At 44.7% G+C, this 25,835-nt stretch overlaps 2 protein-coding genes across 3 annotated transcripts; one reads left to right on the top strand and one right to left on the bottom strand.

The window, feature by feature from the left end:
- Window positions 1-1,274, bottom strand: atg101 (autophagy related 101). The gene is made up of 2 exons (XM_021317898.2): window positions 715-1,274; window positions 1-626 (listed from the first exon to the last, which is right to left on the bottom strand). Exons 1-2 carry the CDS (start codon window positions 964-966, stop codon window positions 231-233), a joined length of 648 nt encoding a protein of 215 aa, XP_021173573.2. The 5' UTR covers window positions 967-1,274; the 3' UTR covers window positions 1-230.
- Window positions 1,275-1,874: 600 nt separating this feature from the next.
- LOC105928122 (C2 domain-containing protein 2) lies at window positions 1,875-25,835 on the top strand. 2 transcript variants are annotated; one of them, XM_012865241.3, is made up of 14 exons: window positions 1,875-3,621; window positions 3,918-4,013; window positions 7,951-8,064; window positions 13,247-13,348; window positions 13,608-13,724; window positions 15,769-15,877; window positions 18,343-18,451; window positions 18,548-18,612; window positions 18,723-18,838; window positions 18,914-19,079; window positions 20,126-20,367; window positions 20,594-20,861; window positions 22,041-22,077; window positions 23,711-23,924. In XM_012865241.3, the coding sequence occupies exons 1-14, from the start codon at window positions 3,325-3,327 to the stop codon at window positions 23,793-23,795; spliced, it is 1,923 nt and encodes a 640-aa protein (XP_012720695.2). In that variant the 5' UTR covers window positions 1,875-3,324; the 3' UTR covers window positions 23,796-23,924. The 2 variants fall into 2 exon arrangements, with proteins under 2 accessions (XP_012720695.2, XP_012720694.2); XM_012865240.3 differs by lacking the exon at window positions 22,041-22,077 and having other exon boundaries at window positions 1,878-3,621; window positions 23,711-25,835.

The raw sequence follows: 25,835 nt of genomic DNA, 5'->3' as shown, positions 1-25,835 counted from the left end.
TCAGAAAGACAATGGGGGATCCTTTATTTGAAAACTTGACACTATTTACATACGTTAACCAACGTACGGTCTTGTTCCTATTCTAACGCAAACAAATCCTCGAAACAAGAAATACCTCATGGAAATGTTAACAGAAGCAACACAGAATCACAAATAAAGAAGAGCTGACATGTCTCTAGACAGCAACATGTTAGCAACCATGACTAGACTGGGATCAGCTGAGAGGATCCTCACAGGGCCAAGGTGTCTTTTATCAGCCTCCTCATGGTGGTGCTCACAGAGGTGCCGAGCGAGTCGGTGATCTGGTAAGTGATTTTGTACAGGTATGGCTGGACATCTTTAAGACTGGTGTCAAAAACATTGTCCACCTCCGACTGCGTGGGCATCTTGGGCAGGTACTCGTGGCGGTTTATGACCTCCACCACGTTGATCACCTTCTCCCCCAGCTTTTCGCCCACTTTCTCCCTGCAGATCTGCCTCTCCTGCTCATTGGCCAGGTTGACCATGTTGACTTTGATGCTCCACACCTCCCAGGGGATGCACTCGTCGGAGAAGGGCCAGCGGGACTTCTTCTTCTGGTAGAACTCCAGGGAGATCTGGCCCATGCCGTCGCTGCTCAAAGCATCCTGCGGGCAAAAGCAGACAGCTCGCTCATCACAATCAGCACTCGCTGGCCTCCACGCACACGACAGACAGCCCACAATCACGCATCACCTTGAATTCAGACACCGCTTTCCTGATCACCCTGTCCAGCTCCTCCGAGGACACCCTGACGAAGGTGAAGTCGATGAAGTCGCAGTCGATGTCCTGCGTGCCCACGGTGCCGATGGAGTAGGTGCCCTCCTTCTTGTAGTGAAACTTGCCCGTGCTCCGGTGCAGCAGAATAGTGTGCAGTAAGGCTAACATGGCCTCCTCCACCTGCCGGGCCTCCACCGTCACCTCCAGAACCTCCGAGCGACAATTCATCCTCAGACGTGGCCTGTTTCCATTTGCAGGCGACCAAGACGGGCAGAGTCCCTCACCGGTGGCCCCGACGCTTGGATGACGGAGATATATGTTGTTTACCTCGAGGAAAGGGGCGGAGACTTCCTCGCTGTTTCACGCCGTTCAGTAAAATGCCGATTAGGGAGTTCTATTCAGTAAACCCCATTCCTAGATGGGGATTGTGAACCGGGAGGGCGAGAAAAACACGAGCAAAGCCCAGCTAGTTGGACATTTGCTAACTACACCAGTACGTATGTCGCTGAAGTTGGCGTTGAGTTTGTAGCTTCCACCGTAACTCTTCCACAACAGGGGCCGCCCCGGAAATGGACTACATTTCACCAGTTCTAGTTTAACATTTAAACAGATTTTGAGACAAGTCATACCTGGACCAGGTTATTTCACACACCCAAACTGCATAATTTTAAAGAGGTATAAAAAAAAAGAAGAAGCAAAAACCTGTATTAAATTGCAGGACTCACTGCAAGAACATAATTTATAATAATAATAATAATAATAATAATAATAATAATAATAATAATTATTATTATTATTATTATTATTATTATTATTATTATTATTATTAAATTACTAAGCATGTGGGTCTGTAGCAATAGTGAGGAACCTCAAACACCTCAATCCCTGTGAACCACAGATTTTGGATCACTGGTCTAAATGGCAGAAAAAGCATTAAACCCATATTTTTTCCCGTTTTAGCTTATGTTCCACAGTTTTCAGCAGTGGCGGTTCTACACTGGGCAGTGTGGGGCCAGTGTTTTTTCATGGTGGCACACAACAAAAGATTACGGGGGGGGGGGGGAACTAAGCAGGTGAATATTTCATTGTTTAATATATTAAGTGAGTCAAAGAGCCAATTGTGGTTCTGCAGTTGCAGATTGCAGACCCCTGATCCTATCTCAATATGGCTGAAGCTAAACGTGAAGCAGCTTAATTTTTTAGTTATTGTTGAGTTTGAGTAAAACTGCAAGGTGAAAAATACAATTGGTCCAAATGACGAATCAGTAATGGCATCTTTGTCAGCATACATCATCGTAATACATTTATTTTATATCATGTCTTTAGCACAGGGGTCATAACAGGGCCAGGACCAGTTCAACAGGGGCACTGGCCCCTGTTGGCCCCTGTCTAGAACCACCTCTCATGGAAATATTAAATACTATATGCATTTTTGGCAATGCTTGTTTAGTTTAGATTTCTGTATTTAGGTACATTAGATTTTGAAGAAGACCTGTTCACATTTTGTCCAGGGTGTCCTTAAATATTTTATGTAGTGGTGTAATTTTGGGACCAACAAATTTGCAGTGACAATAGAAACGATAATAGAATCTGGATAAGTAGCTTTAGATTATTATTTTTTTTATTTCATTAATAAAAATACAAAAGTAAATAGCAAATTTTAACACTTTAAACGTGGTAAAACTATGACCATATAATCTTGTTTTATAAGTGACAAACGCTGCCTACAGTGGGTGATGACTATAGGGAATCTGGCCTGGTCAGGTGGTCCAAGTAGGACGCTAACTTCAGTGTCTTTGATGACGTCAAGGTTAGCTACGGAAAGTCGAGTAGCTCAAAACAGACAATTTTTGGAACGTGAAACTTGAATTTTACCTCCGTCTGCGTGTGTGGTCGTGGTACTAAAACTCGACCCTAATAATAAAAGCGTCCAATTCACAGCTAGGGCTACCAGCGCCGATATAGGAGCCAGTTTCGCTTTGCTTTGAGTAGCGGATGAAGGCGAGCCCCTTGCGCGTTGCATTGTGGGAGTTACAGTTTGTGTGCCACATATCGGTCTCCATAACTTTGTACAGTCAGATCAGAGAGAGGCGCGAGCCGAAGTCCAGCGGGACGGGCTGAACCCTCTCCACTTCAGGATGTTTTACCGGGACTCTTGCTCCATACCTGACTGCGGGCCAGCGGAGTACAGGCCAGCGCTTTGGGAATAACACGCTTCGGGAAAACTTTTGGCGGCTCTCTCCGCTGTTCTGGGAATCGCTGGTTGAGCAAACGGTCGCGGCGGTTAGCCAGCGAAGCTAACGGGACTGTAAGTAGGAAGGAGAGCGAGCGGCAGCCAGCGGGGTGGTTTAACTCAGGGCAGCATTCAGCTCTCATCCAGAGAGGGGCAGGCTGCGTGGACCCGGACCGTCGTAGTTCAGCATGAATAACAACACACGGGGCAGAATTTGCATATCGCCGCTGTTATCTGATAAGGACGATTGTCCTTCGTGATTTTGTCCCTTAACCAAATCGCTAGGATGAGGCGGTCGGAAGCTGACCCAGAGCAGGCGCGATTTTAGGCTGTGACTTGAATTTTCGCAAAGAATGTCCCAGCTGGAAAGTTCCCGTTCCTATTTGGGTTTGGAGGACCCGCAGTGGCTGTGCATGGTGACCCTGTTCATCGCATCCCTGGTCACCCTGGCTCTGTACTTCGTGCAGTATTTCCATCCCGGGCTCATAGGAAGCAGGCGGAGAGCGGCGGCGGCGGCAGCAGCCGGGGACAATGCGGCGGAGGAGGAAGCGGCGGCTCTGCTGGGATGGGCGCTGTCACAGAGAAGCTGGAAAAGTCAGTGGAGGGGAGCCTGGTGCAGGGCTCTGAATGAAGAGGCGACCAGGCGAGGGGTGAGTGTCATGGCCGCTGACCCGTCAGCTGGGCGCCGGGCGACATGATGCCTTATATGGCTGGCGTGCAAAAACGCCCCAACATGCTCTCATGTGGGAGCATAGATCACACCCCAGAATTCTGGCTAAATTAATTTTGCATTGAGTCATTTATTATTATTTTTTTTCCTGGTTTCTTGGAATTGTCAAGTCTGAACACATGCTGGCGCAGCCCGGAAAGCCTTGATCATTTGCTCATAACCCCAGACGTGCAGTGAGCTTTCTGCTTTCAGCCGCCCTGCCTTGTTTCTCCTCAGGGCGCTCCCCTGTTGACGTTTGAAGAAGATGGCCTCCAGGCGCCGGAGCTCGCTGTCAGCCAGGTGTCCAGCTTCCAGAAGTCCGCCACCAACAAGGTAGCCCTCCTCAGTCTGGCCTTCCTTTCTCTGCCACTACCAACTAACTTCAGATTGCAGCAGACCAGCACTGACTCATCAGCCTGCCTGCTGCGGTGCAGGCATCCCCCCCCCCATTCATCTACATTTTACAGCTGCTAATTTTCATATAAGGAGGACATGCAGTGGCTCCCAGGTGTATTAATACCCTTTGCAGCCATGATGGTGTTGTTACGTCTCAACCATTTGCTTCAAGTGTGTTTTAATGGCATTTGTTTGACAGGTCAACACAGAGTGGTGCATAAGTGGAAGGAAAAATGGTGCGTTCTCGAAATCTAAAAAGTGTGGCGTGCATTTGTTTTAGGGTGTGTCTCTAAAACTGCATACAGGTGGATTCTATTAACTAAAGACTTTTGATCTCAGCTGTTTGTGCTGGATTTTATTTTCAGGGTTTCAGTATAAAGGAGTTATATGAATAAAAGTACATGCCACAGTTTATATTTGTAAAAAAATACAACACATAACCACGTTTCCTTTTACTACATGATTATACACTACTATGTGTTCATCTGTCTCGTAATAAGCCAGTTAAATACATTGAAGCGTGCGGTGGTGTGGTTGTTGTTGCTGCTGCAGAAGACTCTTATGTACTATGAATGAACGCACACCTCCGCAGGGGGAAGAAAATCCCTTCGTGAAACGTTACTCCTGCTCTTATCTGTCGTGCGGGTTTTGTGCCAACCATTCTCCACAATGCTTGGAAACCAAACCCGGCAGCTTTTATTTTTTCCGAGGGGTCAGATAGGGATGGGCTGCTCGTTGTGTTCCTGGCACCATCTGCTTTGCAGTGCTTCCCTGTGCAAACTCAGCCCTTTCTTTGTGAGCGGCGACGTGATGTGTAGCCGCTGCCCTGTTGTTGAATGTGCAGAGTTTAATAAACAGAGGCTTATTTTCACCCACCTGCTGTGAGCGGCACATTCGTGTGTTTAAGAAGCTTATATAGCCGCGCTGCGTCAGGGAGGAGCGCGGGGGCAGGAATGTACTCGCACCATAACCTGCCATGCTAACCTCCCAGACGTGGGATTTTAAGGTGTGGGTTGGAAGGAAGCTCCATCCATCCAGTCCCCTACCCCACAATTCAAAGGGCCCCAATAGATCTGTTGCTGCAGCCCACCTGCCCCACGCCCCCAGGTCAGAGCTACATTGCTGACCACATTTGTTGACACCCATGGTAGGGCTGGGCGATATGGACCAAAAATAAAATCTTGATATTTTTTTTAAAAAGGCTGAATGCCGATATCCAATATTTATCGCAATATATTTTTCTTTTCCTAAAGTAATTATGAAAAGGCGTCTCTGAATCGAAGCTTTATCCCAAATGACTGACATGCACATTTTTTACCAAACAGCTGTAGGTAAATATGAGAAACGGCTGAAAAATAACCTGCTGGAATACATAAAAATATAATTCTAATGCAACATAGACCACCTCGATATAAATGATATAGTCTCATTTTATATCGCTTGAAAAAAATTAATTATATATATATATATATATATATATATATATATATATATATATATATATATATATATATATATATATATATATATATATATATATATATATAAAATATATATAAATACTAAGGTTGGTTTCAAGGGTTAGGGCTGGCCAATATATTGAGATTTTAAGAGAATATATATATATATATGTGTGTATATATATATATATATATATATATATATATATATATATATATATATATATATATATATATGTATGTATGTATATATATATATATATATATATATATATATATATATATATATATATATATATATATATATATATTCTCTTAAAATCTCAATATATTGGCCAGCCCTAACCCTTGAAACCAACCTTAGTTTATCTCAGACCAGAGAAGCTGTACGCTGAGCTGAAGAGAAGAACGGTAGTTTTTGGTAGAATTTGCAAGGAGAGCTGATAAACGACCCCGTGGCTTTTGTATACAGCTTTATAAAATTTAGTTTGCCTCCACTGAGTGCTGTCCCACTGGTGAAGGAGGCTTGTACACAACAGCAGCGGTGTCAACACTTATTGGTGTTTCTCAACATGGGACGAGTTTCCTCACCGAAGAAATGTCCTGAGATTAAACGGTTGAAATCCCTGACCTGTTTGGTGCGTGACTCTGCTGCTGCAATATGAGGCTACATTTATTTTAGGGGTTGTTGTACCTTTCTACCAGAGGACTGTAGTTATTAGCAGCATGAGACTGAAACGAAGGCTGTGACGTTGTGACTCACCGGGATGTTTATATTTCCTCTTTGTGTGGCAGTAACCCAAAACAGGTAGATTAGGTTCCCCATTTCAGGCCGTGTTCTTTTGGTGCTCTTCAAACATGGAAGTCTGTGATGTTTCAGCGTCGGGGTCTGGCAAGATGAGCACCTGACATCACAGCTTAGTGCTTCCAGGGGTCTGCAACCTGTGGCTCCTAATAACTTTGGCTACAAATTCTATTTTTATTATGCTATTTAAATGTGATAATGATAATAAATGCAGGTTTTAGCAGTTTTTATCTTGTAATAATTGCTTTTGATTTTCGCATCAGAATGATGCTAAAAGAGCCAGTAATATTTGATTTTAAATCAATGTTTTTTCATTATGTTGGAAACAATAATTTTCTTTTACATCATTATCCACAAATATCAACATCCCATCCATCCTCTTTTTTTAAACTTCAAAATAGACATAAAAAGGCATTTCTTTAAAGATGACAACATGTTTCTTTTAACAAAAATTATAACTTGTCTTTTTTCAAAAGGCCAGGCAACGTTTGCGGCTCTGAACGAGTTTAATTCAAGTGGACTGTATTCTGGTATTTGGATGCGTCTTTACTAATATAACAGTAATATAACATGGCTCTGTAAGGCTATAAGCAGGTGCAAATTTGTAAAAAATAAAAAATGAAACACAGAAAATAATACCCATTTGGAAAAAGATGTAGAAGTATAGAGACTTCTACATCTGACAGGCAAATCAGTTCAGAGAAAATGTCCTTGATCACGCTGCTGCGTAAGAGAAATGCGCTGACAGTGTCGCAACGAGACGAAGCCGTGAGTTTGCATTTCGCCGTGCCGCTCTCAAACCAGGGCTGATAACAAAGGTGTGGCTGTGCTGCAAGAGAGTAGAATTACCCAGAGGACCACAGCTCTGCAGCTGCAGCGGCTCGGCTGACCCAGCGCCAGACTATTTGGATATAAATGGTATTGTCTGACTTTGTAGACTACAATTGAACATTTTGCACAAGTCAAAACACTTCCCAGCCCCGCTCTGTAGAGTTACACTGTTCCTGTTGAGGTAGGAGTACGCGCCGTGATATGATTAATCTGATTTAAACCGCCTCAGCCAAAACAAGCTGCCTTTTTTCCCCCCCCCCGTCTGCTTCAGTCGAATGTTTCATGAGACGGTTCCAGCTCTGCTCAGGAGTTGACTTACTTACTCTCCACATGGGTATAAATGTCGTTCTGCATCTGAACTGTTCTCTTTTCAGAGGGGAATGACTTTGCACCTTACAACTTTGTTTTTAAAACCCATTTGAATTTATCGAGTCACAGCCATGCATACAGGCTCAAATGTCTATAAAGCATTTGATTAATGGTTCCTAAGCTGCTGCCCCTCCCCCATGCAAAGTAATATTCTATTGGATGTTTGACCACTTCTCTGTCGGAGGGTGTGGAGCTAATTTCTATTTCTACTGATCGCTAATGTATATGTCAAAGGCCCCCAACAGGACATTTTCAGGAGTGGCCCTGAGGCTTAATGAACTAGTTGTTGACAAAATCAAGAGTCCTTTTATGTTTATAGCTCTCGTTTTCGTTCCTTCCTGTCTAAATTGTGTGACTGTAGTTCCCCTCCTGAGTTAAAACTGCTTTCGCTTTTTCTTCCCAACTACAGGCCGCCTCCTGCCGTGTGGTCGGGGAGAAGCTTCAGTTCTCCCTCAGCGCCGCGTCCACGGCCGCAGCAGATCCACGTAAATACACGGCGCGTATCGCTCCAGTAGAGCTGCAGGTAAATGCTCTGCATCCATCAAGCTGCAGGTTCAGAGAAATCTGCCCATTTTTCTGCCTTAACGGCGAGGCCAGCGAGCGCAGATTTACGTCTCTGTCCCCGTTGTTTAGTTTAATGGGAGAGTTTATTGAATATGATGGGCTGAGCAGCAGCATTAGATTAAATGGTTTGAGGTTCTTTCTCTGCCTGGCCCGTGTCCCACAGACCTCATTAAACATCCATACCAGGCCCATATCCTGGAAGGAAGTCCCGCTCCGATTATGTTACATTACAGGATCGATGAATCTGCAGTTATGACCCTAAATACTGTTGAGGCCTTGTATTTCTTAGCTGATTGTGGTGATCTGTTAGAACAATATTAGATGTTTGAGTTATTTTCCAGTGCTCCTGTCCAGTCTCTGGCTAGAGCAGGACTTAGAAGGTGTTGGATTCATATTGGGCAGTCCTCCACATTAATCCCTGTTAAGCTTTCATCCTGTTCAGTCTTTAAGTCTTCACTGATGTAGAGTAACCGACAACACGAGGTAACCCAATTGTGCGTAGCTATTTTTAGAGCGCTAAGGTGCTTGTCACCATCCAAAGCTCATTGTGCTTTTAATAGAGCAGGGGTGAAAGACTGGCAGCCTGAAGCCAGGAAACCCGGCGGGTTGTTTTTGTTTTGGTCGCGGATCCACCGTTGTTCCAGGGCAACAAAGGACGTCTCTCGTCTCTTTATCGCTCCCACTGCTTTGGATTAGCCTGGAAAAGTCAAAGGCTTGTTAAATGTTTCCAGACGGGCGCTTCTGTGTGACAGCGATCCAGGCTAGAATACTCTCAGCTTAGCGCGTAATGAGGGTCGGGGTATGTAGGACAGAAGGCCTGAGCCGTGTGTGGACTAAACGATCCTGCTAGGTGAGCTGTAGAAGGCCGTGTGTACTTCGTCTGCCATCGCCGTACAGCAGCATCACATGGCCTGCAGCATGTGAGGAGGAAGAGCCTCGGCACATGCTTCCTCCCAGTGTAAGATTCATCTTTAAGATGGAAATACGTGTAGTACTTCACAGCAGGAAGCTTTTAAGCCCTCACTAATCATAAAGGGCGTGACCGAGCAGACCGTATGCTCTGTGTAGTAAAGAAGAATTAAACCCATTTTAAACACGGGTCAGTCATTGGGTCCTGTTAACTAGCAACCACAACATAAGTGCAGTCTAGTCTGCCATGCTGCTGTGTGTGCATCCTCAGGGATGATGACATGGAGTCAACAATTTAAACCCAAAGCACACACATACATCCCACAGCAACAGGTGGGGGAGGGGCAACACCCTGGCCCTCTCTTACAAACAGCTGGGAGAGGGGAAAAGAGGAAAACAAACGTTGTAAAAGCTCTGCCCGCCTTGGTACCAGTAATCTGACTGCCTTAGACCTCGCTTATAGGAAAATGAGTCCCATGGCTTTCACCCGCACCCAGCCAAGTCATGCGGGTGTATGGCCACTGGTGTGTAAAATCCAGCTCACAGGCCTGCAGATACAATCCCTGATGACAGGACGGGTCGCTCCCAGCAGCTCAGGGAGTTCAGCCCTGGAGTCAGAGTAGGATGCTGCCCCGTCGGCTCTTTTCCTCCAATCGTGCGTGGACTGGAGCAGCGGAGACCCGGCCTCTGCGGGGACAACATGAAGCTGCTCTGTCAGAAAACCCCGTCTTGGTTGACTGCATTGCACCGAGTAAGAAGTTAGCCAGAGGGGATCATGATGTGTCCTGGCTGGCCTTGGCCTCTCAATTCCAGTGAAAGGAGCTCTTTATGAAGACACTGAGAATGTCACATTTCCCCGTTTCGTAGCAGCTGTCCGGACAGGACCGGGCGACGGTGCTCCAAACCAGGCTGGGTGTGGATAAACCTGCCTGACCTGCACTGAACTCTGACCTCATCCCCACAGAGCACCATGGGAATGGACCAGGACAGACTGTTAGCCAGGACTTCATGTTCAAATGTTCTCAAATGTTCTCCTGGGGGGAAAAGGGTCCAGTGGTCCCATAAAATCTGACCTTAACGTTCTGGAGAGCCTTCCCAGAAGAGGGGAGCCAGATCTATATGATTGTGTGTAAAGTCTCTTTAATATAGTGCATTTCTTTGTGTGCAGTTAAAGCTCTTTCAGCCTGTTTATTATCTTCTCCCCCCTGAAAAGGGGGTGGGCGGGGGGGTTAATTTCATGGTTCGTCCTCCAGCGTTCGTCTAAGTCCCAGCAGGAGTCTAGCGGCTGATGCAGTAATGTTTTCTACTAGGTGACTGATGCTGCTCTGCCTCCCTCCAGGCTTTGGAGCTACTAGGTTATCTCTAATGATTGTTTTGCAGCATGGCTTGTTGCTCTGCCTTGCACTAACTCCTCTTACACACGGTTTCTGAGGAAGTCTTCTTCTCTGGAAGAATCCTCTTCATGATGATGTCACCCGTCTAGAAATAACTAATCTCACGTTGTTATTGTGAAAACAGGCTCTTCCCCCTTGATTGCTTACAGTTCTGCCACAGTTGTAATTAACAGTGTTATTGTCAGTTATTTATACAAAGCGATCCATCATAGGCTGGGATGTTTTATTTCTTGATCCATTAACATATTCCTGATAAGGCCTTTGTTTGGTGTCACATGGTCTCTGATCAGTCCTACGCTGGAATCCAGGCCTGTTGGGGCAGGATTCCCCCGTGTTTCTTCTTTTTTTATTCCTCTTTCCTCCTTCCTTTCTTTCCGCAGACGCAAACACAGAGCAGGTGTTTAGATCGCCGCTGGTCTGGGAGAAACACGTGTCCCGTGCGGCATTTAGGAGAAATAAAACATGCTGAAGAGTTTTCAAAAGATGGAAACGAATCCGCGTCCATTAAACAAAACAAAGATATTAATCAGAGCAGCACTTTCAGCCATCAATAACAGACCTGAACAGCAATTTTAGAACCACTCTAACTTCAATAAAAGGATTTCTTGTGATTCTAGTCTTGAAAACTGAAATATTTTAGTCCACTGGCTACAGTGGTATGTTTAGTAATATTTAGCATCCTTGTCATTTCCTCTCCACAGCCAGGGCTCTATCAACCTGGGATTGGCAAAAGGGTTGCTTTTCATAGACTTTACAGCTTCTGTGTTGTTAAATCTCTTGTGACATTTTTTATGGTTTACTGGACTTTGTTTTTTTATTTGAAAACTCAAGGCTTTTATTTTTCAAGGCCTTCTGGATATTGGCTTATGGGCAGAATGCTGACTGAGGGTGACCAGTCCCTGTTTTATCGCTGCTCAGGGGATGATCACCACATTGCTCCTACAGCATTGAGCTAAATTGCTCTTAAGGGATATTTTGACAACGTTCTTAGTGCTATTAGGTAAAAATGGGAACAAACGCTCAGGATGCTTCCCTACCAACAGGACAGGGTAGTATAACCACGAGTTCCCAAGCGGGGCTTTATCAGAGAGAATGCCTTTATCCCAGTCCTCTCCTGCACACTCCTGCTCCTTCCTGCATTAGGTCAGTTTGCCCTCAACGTTTCTCTTGGAGAGAAGTGGCTTCTTTGTTGCCCCTCTTGACGCCAGACCAGCATCCGAAACCCTTCACCTCACTGTGTTGCAGGAGGACTCACACCTTCCTGCTGCCTTTCCTGGATCAGCTCTGCCTTAGTAGCAACCCCTGTCCCTCAACCCTGTGCAATTAATAAACAGCAATCCTTCATATTCATTCTCTGGTAAAGAGCTGGAATGAATGGGCGACCAAAGATGAGCCTCGACAAATCCCAAGTTGTGTCAGGACCTGTGGGTGCAAAATGGTTGGTCCTGGAGCAGACGTTTGATTTTAGTCGCCTAATGCCCATCCTGCTGGTACCATGGGCGGGCCACACGGGGGACATGTCCCCCTCACGTCCCGTGTCTCTGCCCTCTGTCCCCAGCACTTTTGTCAGCACTTAAAACCCTTTAAAAAAATAAATAAATAAAATAAAAAAAATAAAACCCTTTTATCCGTCGTTAACATGTGGTAACGTGCTTTTCCTGAGTCGTCTTTAAACGCAACCTGAGCGAACACATGCTGCTGGGCAGTGCTGCACGGTTTGTGTCTGAATCATGTTCAGCAAACCAGCCTGATTCAGAAAAGCAAAAACACGTCACATCATGCTGTAGGTTGAGTGATTCTGGTGAATGCAGACGTCAGCTAGATGAGGACAAGTCAATGTCATATTAAACTAGTTAACAGGAACGCTAACGTGGTTACCTGTGTTGCATCCCTTGCAAGTTAGTTCATGCAAGGGGTAAACCTGGTCAGTCCTGCTTTGTTTAAGCACAGAAGTTGTGTTCATGGTGGCTCTCCACACATTCAAAAGAAAATTGTATTGCCACAATAGAAAGAGCTGAGTCAGGGAGGAGGCGTTTCATTTGGCACTAAATACGTACATACCCTGAAGATGTTCGAGGGACGCTGTGCAATTCAACCAGAGTCTGGCAGCTAAAACTAAAGGCTGATAAATCACTCAAAAGACTAGTGAGAAATATGTCTCCCTTCTGAGCTGATGCTCTACGCCCCTGGCTTGTACCACGCCCCCTCCTCTCCCTCTTGTCAGTGTTTGGCCAGGAAGTCCTGCGGCTTGCTGTCTGCCTGACCGTCCTCTGAGGCAGCAGCAAATTGTGCTCTCTGGCGTCTTTTCCACGTTGCAGTGTGGCAGGAGTTCCTATCAAAGTTTGAAGTTATCCGCCGAGCACAGTGTGACACCTTCAAGTCCTGTACGAGGTTCAAAATCCCACGGGATGCATCATTGAATCGTCTTTGGGAGCCTTACAGACGTTTGCTGGACCGGCAGCTTTCCTCACAGCCACTCAACCCTTTTCTGCAGGTCTTTTCTGCAGATGATCCCATTAATGGTTGATTTGGGCGCGGCTTTCCTAGCAGCCTGTGAAGGCCTTTTAAAGACAGATGAGCAGCGCTCCCTTTAAAGAATGCGTTCTGCCCGTTGGTTTTTCTGATTAGGATGGTTTGGATGAACTTGGCCAGTTTGAGCTGTTATCCGCTCATTCTGTGTAGCTTCTTAGAAGCAGCGCATCTTCATAATACAGACCGAAGCTGTAAAGTTTGTGGAAAAAAAATAAAAAATTCTGCCAGTTTTAACACTTTTTTGGCATCAGAAGAAGCTGTGAGACTTGTGTCTGATATAAACCTTGATTTCTGTCTACTCCTCAGCTTCAGCTACGTATGCAGGAAGTCCAGGATGAGATCAAAGTGAGCTGGGAGGTGTCCTGCCTGGACGCTGAGGGGCTGCACGTCACCCCCGTCCTCACACAGGTAAATCTGAGGGGGAACTGGCCGCTACTACCCAGATTAATGAAAGAAATGGTCCTGCAATCTTTGTTACAATGTTTATTTTTCACAATGGATGATCAGCAAGATGAGTTTGACTGTGACATATTTTTATTCAGAGACAGGACAGTAAGTTGCTCATGTATTAACAATCAACGAGAGGTAGAAAAGAGGATGTTATGTTTGAGCTGAAGGCAGACGGGGTCTGAATGTTAGTGACGTCTCACCGCCATCCCTCCGTCAGGGCGCCGGCAGCGCTGGCGGTGCGGCCGCCGTGAAGGAGCGTCTGAGGCAGCTGGTGTGTGTGACTCGTCCCTCTGTGCTGCTGAGCTGCAGGTCTGCTCAGGCCTCAGAGCGCAAGGTGAGACCAGCACTCATCTCTCATTCTACGTGCTCTTTGCTGCTCTTTGGTTTTTGTGTTGCACTGTGCTTTAACTACAAAGGCTAGGATCTGAATGCCTCATCCAAACATGATGGGGATCATATCGTTTTTAGGTAGTTTATTTCTGAGGAACTCATGGTGTCACAAATTTAGGTTAACTATTGGTCGAATCATTGGGGGAAAGTACAAAATGACTAGGACCTAGTTTAATGAAACATGTTTTTAGTTTATTGTTTACTTCATCAGTTTGTAGCAAAAGTATTCATACCTCTTTAAATCTTTAGCCAGCGACGTCTCTTCCAGCGTTGCACACCCAGGCCGATGGATCAAAACGGTCCCATTGCAGCTGTTAGCTGTAGGCTGAGGATTGTTGTCCTGTCCAGCAGGTCTGAAGTGTCTTGAAGCCTATAAAATCTTTTCCTCTAGGTTTACCTTGCATCTGACTCCATTGAACTAAATTTCCCACCAACTCTGACCTGATTCCCACAGCATGATGCTGCCAGCAGCAGGTTTCACGGTGGAGACGGTGTTCAGGCTGAATGCAGTGTTAGTTTTCCACGTGGGGCTTTGGATAGAGGATAGAAAATAGATCTTGGCCTCACCTAACCAGAGATCCTTCGACCGCATGTCTGCAGCGTTCCCCTGAGGACTCGTGGCAAACTCAACATTTAACTGCTTTTCTTTCATGAAAGTCCAATTTGTCAGCAACTAAAGTGTCCTGCTGACAGATTCTGTAATCTGAGCTGGGTTGGTTCTCCTCTGGTTGCCGCTCTTCTTGTCCAACCCGTCAGTTTAGTTGGTGGGTTTGCAGCTGTTCCACGTTGTTTTGGTTTTTAGAAAAATGAGCCATTGTTTATCACTTAGCCCTGCTTGAAACTTCACTTCTGTTTTACTAATTAGGTGACTTCTGAGGGCAAATTGTTGCACTACATTAGATTCAGAGGGGTTCATACAAACGCAGGCCGCACTTTTCAGATTTTTATTTCTAGAAAATTCTTTTATTTCCTGTCAACTTCACAAATGACACTATTGTGTGTTGGCATGTTGTATAAAATCCTAAAAGAAAGAAAAGAAATTTAAGTTTGTGATTTAATTTGATAAAAATGTGAAAAAGCTTTAGTGGTTTGAATGCCTTTAAAGGGAATGGATGTCAGAATCAGAATATTTTATTTGTCGCCATGGCAAACTTTCTCTTTGGCCGCTCCGGTTCACATTACACAGAATGAAGGCAATAAAAACCTGACAAACAGGCAATGAACAAGGGTTACATTTTTTTTAGCCTTCAGTAAACTCACAGATAAAGACAATGAGGTAGTAGAATGCTTATTGAGGCTTCGTTCACAGAAATGTGCATTTAGATATTCAGAGATGATAGTGTACAGTAGGCCGTAACATTAAGGTGATTGTGACGTATGACAGGCTGGTAACAGTGTGGGGGGGGGGGGTTAAAGCGCTGGACTGCTGTCTCCCATCAGGGGGCGATCGTCCTAACAGCTCTGGGGAAGAAGCTGTTTCTAAGCTTGTGTGGGGTTAATGGAGCGAAGCACTTTCTAACGGAGGATACATCAGCAAAAGAAAGACAGAATGTATCTGCTTCTTTTCACTAAGTTCATCTGATTGATGCTGCACCAGTCATCACGCTCTGTAGTGACGTGTCTGGGAGTCAGCATGACCAGGCACTGGTGAGAGCACCAGCTAAACACACAGCGGTTCTGACGAAGGCCTTTCTGGTTAAAACACAGCCTAGGACGCTGTTCTAATCACATACATTTCATCTTCCTGTATTTTACATCTATTTCACATCTTCCAGCTCAGGGTTCTGTCTGCCAATGTCATTAAACTACTTCTGCGGTTATAAAGGCAAATGATGCAGCAGCTTCAGTGGAAGTTCTGATATGAAGTGTACAAATGTGAATCAGCAGGACCTCTGCTGACCTTTATATGTGGTTGTCAGAGAACTCTGCTGGCAGCTTGGGTCACTGTTGTCTGTAAATAGTTTTCCATTACTTGTTTCTTCCGACAGGAAGCGTATAGCAAAGTAATGTCGCCTCCAAAGCCCCCCCGTGCCCACGACTGGAAGCTGCTTGTGAAAAACACCCGGGTCACACTCACTCAGGAGGAAGATGCTGCAGGTAGGCTGCAACGCTACAAAGCTGCATGGTTGTGCTCTATAAAGCATGTTCAGTAGAGCAGAATCAGCCGGATTCATCCAGAGATGCTTCACACAAACAGCAGACTGCACTCCTGCTCAGGCTACAGGTGTGACGAGTAAACATAACGTAGTTTAGGTGGAACAACTCCGGCAGAAAACCAGTACTGTGGACAAGTTACAGAAAGTTGAGAAGAAAATTAGCGCCACCACTGTGTAAAATGAGTAGTCTGAAAGACTTTTCATCACAACCTTTCAAACGTTAACCTTCTATTTTGGATAATTACATAATTACACTTTGTATAAAAAAAGCAAAACAACCAGTGTCAACATATGTAGTCCCTTTGATGGTAATAATCAGTTGTTTCCTTTGTGCTGGTTGAGTCAGGGTGTAGTTGTAATAAGCATCAGACACGTGTCCTGAGGAGTGCCAGCTCTGACCTGGACCTTCTTCTCCAGTTTGATGGACAGATTTTAGATTTTCTTTCCAACTCTTCAGAGTCTTTCACAGCCTAGCTCTACCCGGTTTGTGTGGTTCTATAAAATTTCCTGTTACTATCTGCTTTATTAGCATCAACCATTCTTATTTGAAAGTCTAAACTACTTTGTTTTGGTCTTTCTTTCTCCAGTTTTACTGTATGTAAATCAGGAGGTGATGCAGATGTGAACATGATTTCACAAGCTTTAACCGCTGCAGATCTGAGGAACTACAGTGGTTTGTGTTGTGGCTCAATAAATACACTAGTTTACTTCTCTGCCATAGTAAGCGCACTAAGACATTCATAGAATAATCATTTCAGGCAGATCTGCACCTGCTGTTCAGACGGTGACATGACCACATCAGTTAGCTTCCTGTCTGTCGCTCTGGCAGACGTGCAGAGCAGAGCGATAAACAGACACCACTGGAGAGATGCCTCGGAAATGTCTTTCAAAGTAAAATCACAGTACGTTTCTGATCTGTCCTAAACTGTGACACACAGATGAGATGAAACATTTGATCGTTTAGCAGTTCTAATCACGAAGCAATAAAAGTTCACATAGGAATTATCAAGACAAATAAGGTCTGGGTGTCATCAAGTAGCATGTCTGAAACAGCAGGATTTACATGATTGAGCACAACGCCACACATCATTTCAGGTCAGTCCTCGTTACCATTACTGCCGTATTTCTTCAAGGAATGGTGGTTTATTGTTTTTTAGACATCAGACCAGTGCTTAGGCTCCATCTAGGTCTAAAGCTACTGATAAATCACACACCTCAGCTGGTTTTCAAAGCTCAAGCCTGTTGAAATGTTGTCTCTGCTCATGCTCTTACATTTTCAAATAAATCTCAGTGGAGGCTTTGAACTGTGAGGGCAGACGCTGAATTAAGGCCAGCTGCAGTGCAGCTTCTTGTGTGGGTCTAGTCCAACAGCTAGACTTCACATATTGTTGGAGAACCACCCCATCAGCCTACCTGTTTATAACACTTGTTCCCTCTCCAAGATGGTCGGTGGCTACTTTTTGTGACCTCATTGTAAAAATTCTAGACTCCCTTTTTAAAATAACTCTATTTTGTGAACAAAACGACGTGAGAAAACGGAATAATATATTTTGAGTAAATAAAACCTGAAAAACTTAAAAATAATTGACCCTTTTCAGCGTGATTGTCATGGTTTAGAGCGAGCAACTCAAAGCATGTTGTAGAGCGGGTTTACTTCAGCTCACGTTGCCATGGTGAGTTGACGGCGCTCAAATAGGTTCACCTTTGTGATACCAAGAACTCATAGCCCATTAAGATGTTAATCTCACCGTGTTGCACAGCGCTCTGATCCATTTAAGAAGGAAATGTTTCCCGAATCAAGCGGAAGGAAGCAAATTAAATCTTTCAACAGGATGCAGACCCACAAACCTGAACCAGCTTTTTCCAAGAAGGGCCACTTTCTTATCAGCCCAGGTAGAGTTTACTCTGCTCTGGTAGGAGGGCAGCGGAGCAGGGAGGAGGTGTTCTCTGGCCTGCTAAACGTTGTTTGCATTGTGTGACGGTCATTTAACAGCCACATCAGCACCACCCCACCCAGTGTAGCAGGACGGAGCAGGATGTAGGAGTCCCATGTGTACGGAGGACGGCTGGCACTATGAGCTAAATGATTCATGGTGGAGAGCTCAACGTCACAGAAGTGATGAGGCGGTGTTGTTCTAGCAGCGTGACACGACATCTAACGCTGGACTGGCCTTTTAGGATTTGATTAAAATAATTTTAATTCCCAGATATTTTAGATTATCTTTATTTTATACTTCCTATTAAAGGTACTTTCTCAGAGGCTCTTCTAATCTAGTTCCTGGTTTTATATTCGCACTTCTCTTTGCCTCAAGATTTGTAAATGAACTCCCTGAGAAGAGTGGCTCTCTTTTCCACTCTGTGTGTCTGAAAGTGGCTGAGCCGAGCGGCTTCTTTGTGTGTCTCCAGGCAGCCTGAATCCTCTGTGCGTTCTGCAGCTGGACGATCCCCCGCAGAGGTTCAGCACCTCTGTTTTGAAGAACACAACCAATCCTACCTGGGACCAGCCGTTTGTCTTGTGGGTTTGACAACAGCTGCTCACCATCACTGCTTAGAGAGCTTACTTTTATGTGTAAAGACACAAACTAAACTGACGTTTGTCTTTTTTTACCAGTGAGTTGAACGGACGGTCCAAAGAGCTCTGTGTTCAGTTGCTAAATGATGGCCGACCTCCAGAGGGTAAGGGAACTCCTGGTGTTACGTTCTGCACATTGATACGTCGTCTGACCGTAACGCTACAGGCATTGTTGTGGAGTAGGCACTACAATATGGTTCTCCTGCATGTTCAGATGCTGTGCTAGGTCAGGTGTATGTGCCTCTCGATCTTGTGAGGAAGCAGCCCAAAGGACAGCAAACATTTGCACTTAAGACCAAAGACGCAGTGACTGGATCACTTACTACTGAGGTAAGGCCACCAAACCTGCATCAATGTGTGTTGTCTCTGTAGTGAATACAATAAGCTGACTGTTTTATCTCCTAGTTTACCTATCTAGAGCCCAGTGAGGTGAGGTCCTGGCAACCTCCGACTCCAGCTGCCAGTAAGAGGGTGGAGATGGACCGTACTGTCATGCCTTGTGGCACCGTGGTCACCACCATCACCGCTGTGAAGAGCAAGCCAGGGCGACAGCTCCCTCTCAACAACACTGGTAAAACCCTGGAAGTCAAAGTGCTAATTATTTATTGTTGTCCAAAAAGTCAAAGAGAAGAAATATTTCCCATTGTCATTAAAAAATAACATTTTAAAAAGAGAGAGTAATAAGCGTTGGTTAGAGTACAGCAGGATTATCGAACCTTAACCGCCATCCATCCATCACCACAGTCTATCCACACAAACCAGAGGTCTTCAACGTGGGGGCCATACTGCAGACCCCCTCCCCTCCTCCAGATCCCACCCCCCACCCAACCTCCAGGCTTATAAACCCACCCTATTATATGTGGTTACATGGAAAATAACATTACTGGTGCCAGATAAAGGATACAATATTCTTCTTATTCACGTGCTTAACCTATCCGTATGATTAAATGTATTTTAGTTTACATCACAATTTTTACATCATACATTGTTTAGCATTGTTAGCTTTATCAGACAGTTTTATATGAATTTAATAGCTGGAAAAGATGTCCGTCTTCTGTTGCTTACCTTCATAGAATACAATAGAAATGTAATTTATTGTCCCAGGGTGGGGGCATTCTGGTGATTTAGCAGCAAGTAAGAGGAAAGTTTACAAGGAAGAAATGTTTCATCCATCTATTCTAACCCAATAGTCCATGCATGCATCCATGTAACTATTCCTCAGTGATTCCTTCCACCTTCATCTATTCGTCCATTAATCCATGCTTCCATAAATCTATCCTCCTATAGCACTCAGTGCTGTCTCAGTGCAGCTGTCTGTACATCCGTCCACATCAGCCATTCTTTAAGAACCTCTTCAGTAACCAGAGTTCCCAGCAAATAGAAATCACACTGACTTGTTTTAATCTCCAGCATTTCCCTGTGTTGCAGTTTTCTACTGACTTTTTTATTCAGTCTGGACTTTATTTAGTCTGGACTTTGTTTCTTAAGTTTGATGTGCATTGATGCTGGGTTAAATCTGTACATCTGCATCAATGTCAGTAGACCACCCCTGATCATTGTATATGTTGGTATTATATTATTTGCAGTTGTACAACACAATAACTTCTGTCTCCTCAGATCCTGCCCTGAAGACGGTTGACAGCAAGGCCAAGCTAGCTGAACGCAGAGTTTCAGAGCAGGTCTCCTTACTGGGGGGCACAGTGAGTAAGGCCTTATCCTCCTCTGACACGGAGCTGCTCATGCTCAATGGAACAGACCCCGTGGCTGAAGCTGCAATCAGACAGCTCCACCAGTCTGCCAAGCAGAAGCTCAAATCGCCGGTTAAGAAGAGCACCATCATCATCTCAGGCATCGCCAAAGTAAGGATGAGCTGTGGGAGCCCACTTCTCCTTTTCACCCTTTTGTATTTAATCCGTTGAAGCTGTCCATTTGGGGTTTTGTTGTTGTATGGTTGGAAAAAAGGTACAAATCTCCTGGAAGTCAAAGTGTGATCAGTGTTTGGCTTTTGCTACTGACCGAAGCCACAAAAGGCTGAGCGGTTGCTTAAATCCAGTTTTAAAAATGACAATCTGCCTCCTCCTTCAGACGCCCTTGTCTCAGGATGATGAACTTGCTCTGATGGCGGGCTATGCGGCACAGATGGATGCCTCCATGTCAGAGAGCAGCTCCAGCCAGGACGTGACCACAGCAGTGGCATCAGGTACCAGCAGTCCTCCTGAGGGCTCTGAGCCCCACCAAGGTCCCAGCGGCGTCGGTCGGCCTCCACAAGACTGGGAGAATCAAACTGAAGAAGCACTAGACAACACATCGCTGTCCATGTGTGTTTCTGAGGCGAGCTGTAAGAAAAGCAGAGGTGAGAATCCCACAGGGCATTTACAAACCACGCTTAGGATGGTTATAGAAATGTTTTATTGTTTGATGAGAGCGAAGAGGTCATGCAGAGGTCATCATTAAACCTGTTCAGCCGCTTAGTCCTAGGCAACTAGCTGATGTTACTAACCACAGGAATTACAAAGTTAATTTTAACATAAATGAGACAATCTCATTATGAAATCCTCCCTTTCAATTTTACTAGAGAAGCACCTTCATTCATTGTGTAGCCAGTTCATAGATATAAATATGTAAATAAAAAATAATGATTTTCTCAAAACGGGACCTGGTTACAGAACTGTCTCCTCAGGCTAAGTGACCACAGTAGCTGTAAAGATAAACCCAACTAAAATAATTTACTACATGTCTCCTTTTGTCTTTAAATAAGACTAATTTTTAGAATATGTTTTTTGGTTTTACACACTTCCAAATGCACCTCATCACAAAGAAACTTTTTTTTTCCACAAAAGACTCTCAAAATAAGTAACAGTGGTATCCAAGCTAACGTTTAAGCATAATTTGTCAGATTGTCAAATCATTTTATTTGTTGTTTCTGTGGAGGAGCCTTTAGCAGCCTGCGTCTTATGACCAGTTGTTCATTATTTGGATTAGGACCAGGAGGCGCAGGCTGTGTTACACAGCTCCGTAGTAAAACTGGGTTTGCCTGATAGGTTATTAAAAAGCAAAATGATTACCAGCTGATAGTTCCATTTATGCCAGGCACGCTGACTTTCCTCCTAGAGAACATTTTAAACCCTAGAGCGGCCTGTTTGTCTTTATTCAGAAAGCTGTAATATGTCAGAAATGTAAATATCATGGTGTGAAAACAACAGACTGTTCGTCAGGCCGTCAGATGACAAAGCCGTTCTGTGGCTGCTTCTGCAAACTCAGCACAAACTGTGTTCTGCCAGTTGAGTAAAAACATCCCTTTATGTCTCACGTACACGGTTGGACACCAGAAGAGACTTTCCACCTGCCTAGCCAGTGTTTAGCTGCCCTGAGCAGGTGGATGACCGCTAATAAGACCTTCAGTGCTGTTTGTGCTCAGGTTGATCCTTTTGCTTGTTTTCATGCAGAGTGATGCAGACTGTTTTCTTTGTTCCTTTCTCCCCTTTCCTCCTGTTATGTGAACCTTTTTGAACTTTCTCCACTGCCATCTTAGAGGAGAGCAGTGCTAAGCAGACTTTTTGTCCTGATGAGTAAGTTACTTCATGAGCTTGTAGTATCACCGTATCACCTAGTGTGTGTAGTCTTGCTAGTATCATTAGAATTTAGGAATATGATGGGGCTGACTAGTATAGTTCCTATTTTTTGCCTAATCACACGGGACAGAGCTGACTCCTACAGAAGTAAAAGACAATGGTCCTCATTCATCAAATGAGAGCATGGCTAAACCAAGTGCGTCGTTTTGCATCTATTCACATGTGAGCACAAGATGCTCTTAAATCCACCGTCTGGTCTCAGATCAGTGTAGACCTGCTGTGCAGCAGAGGCAGTCGGTGTGTGTCTGTGAATTATTAGTTCACAATAATGAAAAATTGTTCTTAGTAGGTTTCATGTGATCAGCTTTGATGTTTATGGTTCAGAATTTAGTTTGAAGATTTCAGAGACGATTTGCAGTAACAGGGCAAAGAATTGTGGGAAAGCTGAGACTGAGATCAGTAATGTTATTGCATTATTCTGGACTCTGTGACAGTATTCAATTTCCACCAAATAAAAAAAATCTTGATTAGCATCTCTGGATGTTCACATGCTCCAAGAAGCAAGGTTTTTCTGGATCAAACGGATTTGATGGAGAGATCAGTGGACATTAGGTGGATTAAGTCCTTTCAGGCATCTCATTATAGGGTTATGCCGGAATCCCAAACTGTATTTAGAGGAGTTTTTGGACAACAAGACATTTCAGCAGGAGATCGGGGAAGCGTGGATTTAAAGGTGGGCCACAGCGGAGCCATAATTGGGGAGCGGTTAAGGAGCCCACGGCCTGCCCTGGATCTCCTGCAGGAACTCTGCTTCACAAGCCCAGGAAGTGTAGACTGGTGTAGACTGTCGCTTTGACCCGGGAGGTTCTGCACAACATTGTGGAGAACAGGAGAAGTTTGATTTAATGCTGTGATGTACGATGAAGAGAAGGGATTGGAGGCGTGTCACATGGAGGCAGGAGCTCATCCACCCCTAACGTGGCTGTCAGGAGGAACTCCCATAATTTCTATTTTCATTCATGCCTGTCACAAACTGTGTGTGGGATGTAGCTATGAAGAAACAGGATAAACAGGATTTTTAAAGGAAGATTGTTTCCAGCCACCAGATTTATTATGGCCCCTCTGATTGGCCAGTCTACTCCCAGTTTCATGAATCAGGCGTGGATTTGCTCCAACAGTCATTTCTGCGCCAAAATCCACACCAGTCTTTGATAATGAGGCTCACTGGCTTTACAGTATAATATTCAGCCTGTTCATATTGTTCTGTCTGTTGTTCATTGACTTATGAGTCTGCTGTAAAATGTTAACGCATCCACACGCAGCGGGGATCCAGAGCACTTGCAGGCAGAAAGGAAGGAAACATGCTTGTAGACTTGTGCTGTTTGATGGTACAGCTTGTGTGTATTAGCTGGTGATTATTCAACCACTTTAGACTAATATCTAGAATCATTTTCTCCAAATCATCCATTCTAGATTTCATTAAAACCTCCAACTAACACGTATCCTGTACCACCATAGCTCCCGTTTGGTTTCTTTGATTTGCTCCTTCAGATTCCAGGTGTTATTATTTTGAACAGGTTCTTACCTCAGGCCGTGCTAAGTTGTTTCCTTTCCCCCTTTTTCCCTGCAGGGAGCTTCCTGCACAAGAGCGCCAAGCTCTTCTTCCGGCGTCGTCACCAGCGCAAAGAGCCGGGGATGAGCCAGTCGCACAATGACCTGGTTTACCTGGAGTCTCCGGCTGCAGTGGAGCGGGCCAGCAGGACCGCCACGCTTAGCCGCATGCTGGTCCGCAGGAGTAAGAGTAACAAAAACAAGAGCAAAGCCAATGGCTCTGCTCCTTCGGGGGATCCTCATGTGTGACCCCCCCCCCGACACCCACCGTCACCGCCGTTCGACCTCAGCCTCTCTCACAACTACCGCCATCACCTCCATGTTAAGGATGCACAGGCGAACATTAAGGCTAAGCTGCTTCCTGTAACGCCTGGCCGGCAGAGCGGAGCCCCTGCACTGTGAACAGGAAGCAAAGAGGCCTCCTCTTGTTCTCACGTTCAGCAGAACTTCCTGTAAGAAGCTGACATTTTACAAACTGCATGTGTTTACATGTGGACAAGAGTTGTGTCCTGGGTTGATGGCTAGTCGGCTGATGTCACTTAGCATGTTTTCTTTTAATCGATTTTATGCCACTGGGGAATCTTTTACGGCCCTGTTACGGACTGACGGGCCTGATGATCTTCCTGTACCCGCTGACACCGAGGCCGAACAGAAGACTCTCCCTGCTGCAAAGCTTTCGTTTCCCACCGTGGATCAGCCGGACCAAAGACCGAGAGCAGAGTGCTGTTTGTATGATTTGCACAAGTCGAGTAGCTTGTATTCGTTGTGCGATGACAGGAGCTAGTAATGTCTTCCTCCTACTAAAACAATTCACAAAGGGAGATCATCATCATCGAACTACTACTTTAACACTAATCTTATAAGATGATTGGGTGGAAATCATTGAATTTATTCCCAGTACTTTATTAATATACATTTGCAGTGAATGCAAAAATCAATTTTTACCTTGAATTTCAGCTTACCTTAAGCTGATGATGATGATGATGATAAATCCAGTGTAGCAGTCGAGTGAGACGTGAATACACTGAAAGCGTTCCATAAATTGTTTCAGATGAGTGATTGGTTGTAGAGAGGGCATGCTATCATGTACCACTGGCATTCATAGCAGCTCAGCCTCTCTATAAAGGAAAAAAGAGCAGCATGTTTTTAACTCTCTGTAATAAACTATGTTTAGTCTTCCTAAAAGATTCCTCTTGTGCACTACTGCTGTCTGCAGGGATGTTATCCTGTCCAAAGGGAAGTGAATAAACCTTTATTCGAGGACTGATGCTACACACGCCGGCCAAACCTGACCCAGTAGTGAACCTTATTCCTTATTCCCTTCAGTTCTCCGTTCACCCGCACTGGAATCAACTCTGCTTCGTCCTTTTAGTCGCTTGTTGGTTCCTGAACAAAAGACCGTATGCACACTTTTCGGGAGCAAACCAAATAGACTGGCTGCTTCGTTTAAATCCAGCTAATGATTGTATTTTTCTTTGGTGAGCAGCTTGTTACCGTGCGTCCTTTTATCTACTGTTTATCCATGATGTGTCCTGCTCAGCTGCAGCAACAGAGCGAACACGTCGCCTTATAGTTCCTCTTAAAACGTCTTCAGCAGCTCGTTCCTCAACTTCCTCATCGGTCAAGACTAAAGGACTGTAGTGTGTTGCTGTATCATCTGCACCAGAAGCCTATGCAGATGTCAGCGTCCTGGGTGTTTACAAAATTGGACAACTACAAACTTTCATGACAATGTGCTCATCTGCAGAAGTTGTGGGCTTCCCTGTATCTTTGTATGCACGCGGCAGCATTAGAAGTCATCCACCATCTGTTTTTTTTTTTTTTTTTTTGTTTATTTGTTTAAAAAGCAATCCCGACTCAGGACGTGGAGCCCCAGAGAAGCGCCTTCAAATTTAGAGAAAATGGATTTTCTCAAATGTCCTCCAGCCCTCAAGAACCCTACTGTTGGTTCACTAAGCTTTAGGGCTAAATGTGTTTATCATTATGCTTAACCTGGTTTCTTTTTTTATGGTGTCTGCTCTGTGCACATAAACTGACTGACTGAAGTGCTGCTGCAGAATGCCAGCCATTTCCCTGCAGGGATTGTAACTAAAATCCTATGGAGTTATTTAATTTCCAGCAATAAATACTGAGTGACTACATGA

The sequence above is a fragment of the Fundulus heteroclitus genome, chromosome 11 (genome assembly GCF_011125445.2).
Source record: "Fundulus heteroclitus isolate FHET01 chromosome 11, MU-UCD_Fhet_4.1, whole genome shotgun sequence".
In the NCBI taxonomy this organism is placed as follows: Eukaryota; Metazoa; Chordata; class Actinopteri; order Cyprinodontiformes; family Fundulidae; genus Fundulus; species Fundulus heteroclitus.
Note: the sequence above shows the minus strand (reverse complement) of the source record. Positions and strands in the feature narration are given on the sequence as shown.

Excerpts from the sequence above, each read along its gene's own strand:
- atg101 (XM_021317898.2), bottom strand. The coding sequence starts at position 966 with ATGAATTGTCGCTCGGAGGTTCTGGAGGTGACGGTGGAGGCCCGGCAG. Across the intron at positions 627-714 it reads AAGCGGTGTCTGAATTCAAG|GATGCTTTGAGCAGCGACGG; the intron begins GTGATGCGTGAT and ends TTTTGCCCGCAG.
- LOC105928122 (XM_012865240.3), top strand. The coding sequence starts at position 3,325 with ATGTCCCAGCTGGAAAGTTCCCGTTCCTATTTGGGTTTGGAGGACCCG. Across the intron at positions 18,452-18,547 it reads TGGGACCAGCCGTTTGTCTT|TGAGTTGAACGGACGGTCCA; the intron begins GTGGGTTTGACA and ends TTTTTTTACCAG. Across the intron at positions 20,368-20,593 it reads TCATCTCAGGCATCGCCAAA|ACGCCCTTGTCTCAGGATGA; the intron begins GTAAGGATGAGC and ends CTCCTCCTTCAG.